This window comes from Halichoerus grypus, chromosome 14 (genome assembly GCF_964656455.1).
Source record: "Halichoerus grypus chromosome 14, mHalGry1.hap1.1, whole genome shotgun sequence".
Lineage (NCBI taxonomy): Eukaryota > Metazoa > Chordata > Mammalia > Carnivora > Phocidae > Halichoerus > Halichoerus grypus.
In genome coordinates, this window is record NC_135725.1 from 16570173 (window position 1) to 16577921 (window position 7749).

A 7749-nucleotide genomic window follows, 5' to 3' on the forward strand; every position below is an offset into this window, starting at 1 on the left:
CTATTTGACACATAATGCTCAAAAACTCAAAAAAATTGTCTGAGGTGGTGGTGTTTTTTTTTTTTTTTCAAGTAAGCTTTAACACTGATGGTGGGGCTTGAACTCACAACCATGAGATCAAGATTTGCATAGCTCTACCAACTGATCAGCCAAAAACCCGTCTGAGCACTCTTTGAATCTCCTATTCACTCACCTGCAATGTAGTATCCTATGAAATTTCTCATTAAAGTAGATGACCACCTCCTACAGTTCATTAGGTGGACATGTCTTAGTTTTTACGTTATTGTTTCCAGTGTTTTACTATTTCCAATGTTTTACTATTTGCTCTCTGTGACACATCTTTTGTATGCACATCTTTGGTAAAATGCCTAGAAATGGTTGCCATTACTTTCCCATTAATAGAACACGTATTAATTTGCTCATGCAATTTTTATTGACTATCTACTATGTAACAGGCACTGTTCTGGGCAGTAGGAAGAGCAGTGAACAAAAACAGACCCCTTCCTACCCTCAAGTCAAACAGGAGAGGGAAGAAAGTTTGCCATTTTCTTTTTTTTTTTCCACAGCAATTTAACTGCTTCCCCCACTTGCTTGCCATCCTTGTTATTTCAATTCCAATTCTTATCCTGAAATTTCTAGTGGCAACTTAAAGTGGAATTAAGTATAACTACAAAAAGCATATTTATTCTATTTTTTTAACCTACAATAAGGTTATTATGAGAATTAAACAAGATGCAGTTAAAGTACTTAGTACATTGCTTGACAATAAACATAGCCTCTCTGAGGTAGATACTATTTATTGTTTCTCATTTTACAATTAAGGAACCTGGGGCTTGAAGATGAAAAATAACTTGCTTAATGTTACATAGGTAGAAAGTGGCAGTACAAGCCTTTGAATCATGTCTGACACCAAAGCCTTAATTCTTAACCACAGTACATGTCTTTTGTTCTATAATATTCTCATTAATGTCAACCCATACTTAAATCCTACAGATATATAAGAAACATTGGGCTTTTTTTTCTCTCTCATTGGCATTTATCACCCTTTCTGAATTTTGGATCTACTGTCATTAACAAAAAATATACAAGGACAAGTTACTCGATTACAAAGCCAACATTCTAGATGTAGTACAAAAGTTAATTAACTTAATCATTGATACTCAACTCAAACACAAACTGCTTACTTTATTTTTTAACAATGAAATAGTAATAACACAATAATTTAAGTTGTAACAAAGCCACTGAAAGAGCGAAATAAAAACAAAGCTAATTAAGAGGAGTTGCTTCATCTCAAATTAGTTATCTCCTTTAAATAGGAAAAACTACCATTAGTCTGGTGGTTCTCAAAGTTGTCTGCACATTAGGATTGGGGAAAAGGAGGACTGGTGCTTAAAAAAATAGCTATAACCAAGGCCCATCTTAATTAAATGGGACTCTCTCCAGTGGGGCTCAGGCAAGGATTTCTGAAGTGTTGTCTGTGTTGAAAACAAGTCTTAAGTAAAAAGCAATAAAAACCATGCCGTCAAAACAATTCAAAACCAAGAAATTAAGAAATGCAACTAAATTTCTTTCTTTTCATCCTAGGAAAATGGGGAGGGAAGCACCTATTTGCTCCTCATTGTTCTTTACCCATTTAGGATTCCCCAACAAATATCAAACATTGGAAACTATGCAAACATGCTACTCAAATGAAATTCTCACTACTTTACATTTAGAAAGTTCTTTTAAAACTATACCACCTTTAACCCCCTACATTTTAAGTTTGCATAGATGTTTAAGTCAGCTATCTATTCAACTAAGAAGAGTCAATACAATGTACTAGAAAGCATTTTATTAATAAGAGTTATTATAAAACAATATTCATCTCATGTACCACAAATTAACTTTTTGGTACAGAGAAGAGGAATATTTGAGTGTTCCCCACCTATTTCTAAAACTGCCAGAATTCCTTTTTATAAGATCAGTATTTTCAAATTGAGTCTAAACATAAATTTTTCTTTAAGAGTACATATATAAAACACTTCCCCTGTAACTGCACTACATCCTTGACAAATCCCTTTTGAAAGTTTCAGTATTGACTGTAGGCATTTATCTTTAAAACAACTTTTCCTCCTTTTTCAGGTTTGGGAATGGTATCACATCAAGTATGGAAAATAACTTTTTTCCTTAAGAATATGTGAATTCACTTAAGAGGTGCCTCCTCAAATTCAGAGAAACCTATTCTTCAGTTCCTTCTGTCAGGACTCCATGTCAATCTCAACCACTTCATCCTTGCCCTGAAGCGTTGCTTCTGGTGGGTTGTCTTCAACTACATCTTCGATGTCTGCCAGATCAATAGGTGGTAAAGGATTCCTCCAGTACTGGAAGGTGTTATACTGCCAAAATTCTTCATTGAGCTTTAGGGAGAAAAGAAAGATGAAAGTACATCAACGGTTTATAGAAAGTTACTTTTTTTTTCAGGAAACAAATTTTGTTTTAAAAGCAAACTCACATTAAGATTTTGTGGTCTTTTACTTTGCATCTTCAACAAATACACCTTTAAATTCTCCCTAATCAAAGTGCTTCATGGACTCAGTCAAATCTGTGCATTTTCATATTCATGGATTTGTGAAAATATTTTGTTAGTAGTTTAAATTTAGAAGAATTTCTTCCAAGAGCATCTCTTCTCTTTTTTTTTTTAAAGATTTTATTTATTTATTTGACAGAGAGAGACACAGCAAGAGAGTGAACACAAGCAGGGGGAGTGGGAGAGGGAGAAGCAGGCTTCCCATGGAGCAGGGAGCCCGATGCGGGGCTTGATCCCAGGACCCTGGGATCATGACCTGAGCCGAAGGCAGACGTTTAACGACTGAGCCACCCAGGTGCCCCCAAGAGCATCTCTTCTTGATAATTTTCTTCTATTTTTCAACCAAAGAAAATGTTGGAAAATGGTCTTAAATTTTTTTTTTTTTTAACCTTTCAGTGAGGAAACAATTGAACACACATACCTAAAACTTATTTTTGGTCTTTCCCCTGAGGTTTGGTATTTTAAGGGATTGACTTTACATACGCTAAAATATTTTGACACCTTGCCAAAAAACTTTAGGCTATAAACATGCTAAATAGCAAGAAAATCTTAAACTGATTATTTTATTAAAGATACAAGATTTGGTACATGGCAGAACTTTTAAATCAGTATACTAACACTGATAAATCCAAGTTGAGTACTGTTCCGTTTAAAATTCAACAGATTCCTCTGAATGGCTATAATATTGTTTCAAGTTATTATGAAGTGAAGCTGATGTTCCAATGAAGTTCAAAATTGGCACAGAATTTCAAAAGCAACCCAAAAATACTTTGTGCAAGGAAGCAGCACTGGAATTATATACAGGATTCCAAGGTGACCAGTTTGAAGGTTAACACCCTACCCAGATGAGTATTTATATATCTATTCTACTTGGTTGTGTTTTCACTTTAGGCTCATACTTGCTGTAATACCACTATCCAACAGAAATATAATGAAAGCCACGTAGGTAATTTTAAAAAAGTAAAAAAGAAACAGATGGAATTACTCTTAACAATATTTTATTTGACCTGATATATCAAAAATATTATCATTTCAACATGCAGTCAATATTTTAAAAAAATTAATGAAATATTTTACATTCTTTTTGTCATACTAAGTTTTCACAATCTGGCAAGTATTTTTCACTTCCAGCACTATTCAGACTGGCCACATTTCAATGCTCAATAGCAACATGTTGCTAGTTACTTTACTGGACCACACAAGCCTATTAGGAAATTTCAGTAGGAAGTACACTGAGTGCCTTAGACACTAAGGCTTAGAGAATTAAGAGTGTCTTTGGAATTTCTTTACGCTGGGATAAAAAAAATGCAGTAATTCAAATGATGCTCCCCCCAAAAATTCATTTTGATAAGCAAGAAGGGTTAAAAACAAGGGTCTGTATCTCTGCCTTTTGGAAAAAATCTACTGTTCAAAATACCTACTTATAAACATGGGCCCAAAAAAGATCCTTTAATGACATCAGTGTAACCTAGTAGCTAAGAGCACAAACTTTGCCACCAGATAGACCTGGGTTTGCATGATAACTCCCCCACCCACTAACTCTGACCTTGATCTAAGTCTGTTTCCTCATCGGTAAAATGCAGGGCTCTTTTTCTTTTTTAAAATATATTTCTACCTATCTACTTATTTATTTATTTTAGGGGGGCGGGGCAGAGGGAGAGGAAGAATCTTAAGCAGGCTTCATGCCCAGCACAGAGCCCAACTAGATCCATGATCTCACAACCCTGAGATCATGACCTGAGCCAAAATCAAGAGTCCAAGGCTAAACCGACTGAGCCAACCAGGCGCCCCCAGGACTCTCTTTCAAATTAAGGATTAGTACTGTAATTGCTCAATACTGCTAGCCCAAGAAACCCATGAATCATTCATTACTTTCTTCTTAGGAATAGAAAAAAAAACCAAAAAACCATTTCTTCTTACTTTCCATTAAAAATAGCTAATAGGGTCAGCACAGAGCAATGAATCTGCATAAAGTAACACTATCATGAGAAAACACAAAAATATTTAATTAAGTAATACCTGGGTTTATTTTAGTTCTCTGGCTAAAAACACCAAAACAAAACAACAGAAAAAAACAACAAAAAAACCATCTGAGACAACTCAAAAAATATTCTGAGGTTGTAGGACAGAAAAAAGGTATCATTATTCTGCCTAAATTGAATTCTCAATGTAGAAAGGACATTTTTGAGAAACTTTTTCCTAAATGAGATCCCAAGGATGAGGGTAGGGACTATTCTGAGTGCCAGGAACCAGGGAGACATATACTGCATGCATTGAAAAGACTTTTTAACGTCTCCATATTTTCATTATACCCTGTATCTTGGTAATTCACTGGAAATCTCTTAAAACAAAAAACCTCCATCTTTGGAGGCAGGGAAGAGGGGAGCTGGAGAAAACATGTTCCTCTCTTAAATTTGCAGAAGACAAGAAGCTAATGAACAAAACTAACAAAAGGAAGAAACATGAGGATTCCTAGGCTTTTGCCAAAAGAAAAGAACAGGGATTGTCTTGGTGAAGAAGGTACCCCTATGGCCAAGCTTAGTCCTTGCCATGGACCTATAGTGACTAGGAAGCAGAGCGGCCAGATGTAGTCACTGCTGTGAAAGATACTGGTGTATGGGACCCCTGGGTGGCTCAGTTGTTAAGCGTCTGCCTTTGGTTCAGGTCATGATCCCAGGGTCCTGGGATCGAGCCCCACGTTGGGCTCCCTGCTCTGCAGGAAGCCTGCTTCTCCCTCTCCCACTCCCCCTGCGTGTGTTCCCTCTCTCGCTGTCTCTCTGTCAGATAAATAAATAAAATCTAAAAAAAAAAAAAAAAAAAAAAGATACTGGTGTATCTAAGAGATTCTAAGAAGGTGTCTGTGTCAGTCCACTAAAAAATTCTCCATATTTCCTTCTTATCAATCTGTGGCATACTGCAGTCAATATGTTCTGGTAGAAAAGACAAGTCCATATATGGGTGGGGTACCAAAATGGTCTCAAGAGGAAAAGTTTTCAAAGTGCACAGTAGTTATCTCCATATCAAATAGGTCTGGATGACTATCACTCTGGGGTTATTTTAGGGTTTGCCATTGGCAACACATGCTATAACTGTAAATTCTAACTATTCTGTTTTCAAAACATAAGTGCTATCATTCGGTTTTAAGTAAGCAGATTTTGAACATCTAAAAGCAACCTGAAAAAAAAAAGTCTAAAAAAACCCGTTTTCTAAATTCCAAGACAACTGGGGGTGGAAATATTTACAATTTAGAATTTCATCCAGAAATCCTCATCGTTACTGTCCAAAGGTAATTTCTCACAACCACAGAAAAAGCTCCTTCCCAACTACCAAATTCTCATTTTATTGGGTTTTTCACCAAGACGTCCTGCCAAAGGAACCTCAATTCACTTTTTGTCTAGCAAGGCATTTGGTAAATTCTGCATAAGATACTTAAAACAATGGCAAAATGTGAGACGGATGCTATGATGTGGTGCTTGAAGAGTTTGGTGAACTGAGCCCTACATTTGGTCTTCGTATTCCCAAAGCTTCTAGTAAGTCAACCCAGAACTGCCAAAACGCAGCCTTGAATTCCTAAGTCTAGACCAAAGCTGTCCAATAAACATATAATGCCAGCCACAAACATAAATTTTTCTAGTGGCCATACTAAAAAAAGTACAACAGGTAAATTTTCATACATTTTATTCAACCAAGTATCTCCAAGTTCTTTCAATGGGTAATCAATATAAAAATTTTTGAGATCTTCGAAATCTAGAGTGTATTTTACACTTATAGCACAACTCCATTTGGACTAGTCACCTTTCAAGTTTTCAGTCGTTCCACACGTTAGTGGCTGCCATATTGAACAGCACCGATCTAGACAAGTCAGCTCTTAGGTGCAGAGATGGGGCAGGCTCGTTTCCCAAAGAATAAGAACTCTTATATATGATCCTAGTAGACGGTTTACTTTAGGGTCCAAATTAATTTTCAACAATGGTCCTTCTTCACTGGATCCGATCTAACCCTGTGAGTTTTTTAATGCCTTTTCCCAAGATAGGGAGGAGGGGCCTTCCTCTACCAAAAGTGCTGTCCCATGCCTACAGGCCATCCAACTGATGGCCACCACATTGGTCACCCTCTTTAGAAAGAAATCTATCACGAATTCTAGAAGAAATCATTGTTAAGCCAAGGAAGGCGCGCTGCACCTTTCTCCATTTGAGCAGACCTATCGCGGTTCACAAAGTCTCCAGAAAGCTCAGGTCTGTCGTGACCCACCCTCCTGCTTCCCTCTTACACAGGACAGGCACTGAAGGTGCAAGCCCCCGTCTACCTCACCGGACGGACTGTTTCCCCCTCGTTTAGCCAGGTGCTTTCAGCCCACAGGACTCTCCCCAAACGCTGCCAAGAGGCCAAGGGCTCTGGGGCCCTTCCTGGGTAGCCTGGGAGTCCGAGTCCTTCCTGCAGCAGGGACCCCGGCTTTTCGCCTTTTGGGGCTTCTTGATGAACCCGAGTCAAGACGGGGACAATCTGTTCCCTCCCGGGGCGCGCAGTGGCTGCGTAAAGGGTGACCCCCCCTATCCCCTCACCCTGCCCGCCCTCTGGAGAGCTCAGCCAGCCCCCAGCCCCTACCTGGCGCGGTGCTGCCCCCCAGTCTCCCCGCCGGGGCTCTGTGCGCCCCGCCCCGTCGTCGCCACCGCCCCTCGGGGGCCGGGCGCCCCGGGGCTCCTCCCCTGGCCCGCGGGGCCGCACGGGAGGCAGCTGCTGCTGCGGCTCGCCCGTCTCCAGGCCTGGGCCCTCACGCTGCACGCCGCCCGGAACGCTGCTGTCCCGGCCGTCGCGGCGCTTGCTGGGCGAAGCTGAAGGCTCAGTCATAGCCCCCGCGTCGATTTTGCGCTTTCGGGGCAGCTCCGGGACGCCGACTGGCTGCCCGGGATGGGAGGCCCCCGGCGGCGGGATCCAGAGCGGCGGCGGCTCCTCGGGGAAGTCGCAGAGCAGGAGCCGCTTCCAAGGCACGTGGAACGTCAGCGGCTCGGCCGCACGCCGCTTGGCCATGGGCCCCGGAGTCTCGGGCGGAGCCCGCCCGGCGCGGGAGGCCGAGCGCGGATAACTCCGGGGGCGGAGGGCGAGGGCGGAGCGCGCGAGGGCGGGCGAAGACCTGCTCAGGGCGAGCGGGCGGCGGGCAGGCGGGGCGGGCGGAGGGGGCGGGG

At 41.0% G+C, this 7749-nt stretch overlaps 1 protein-coding gene across 1 annotated transcript; it reads right to left on the reverse strand.

The window, feature by feature from the left end:
- Positions 1-410: 410 nt before the first annotated feature.
- C14H9orf40 (chromosome 14 C9orf40 homolog) lies at positions 411-7717 on the reverse strand. Its single transcript, XM_036070480.2, has 2 exons — positions 7172-7717; positions 411-2396 (listed from the first exon to the last, which is right to left on the reverse strand). The coding sequence occupies exons 1-2, from the start codon at positions 7592-7594 to the stop codon at positions 2238-2240; spliced, it is 582 nt and encodes a 193-aa protein (XP_035926373.1). The 5' UTR covers positions 7595-7717; the 3' UTR covers positions 411-2237.
- Positions 7718-7749: the final 32 nt, after the last annotated feature.

Coding starts and splice junctions, on each gene's coding strand:
- C14H9orf40 (XM_036070480.2), bottom strand. CDS start 7,594: ATGGCCAAGCGGCGTGCGGCCGAGCCGCTGACGTTCCACGTGCCTTGG. Junction 2,397..7,171: donor GGGGGGCAGCACCGCGCCAG/GTAGGGGCTGGG, acceptor TTCTCCCTAAAG/CTCAATGAAGAATTTTGGCA.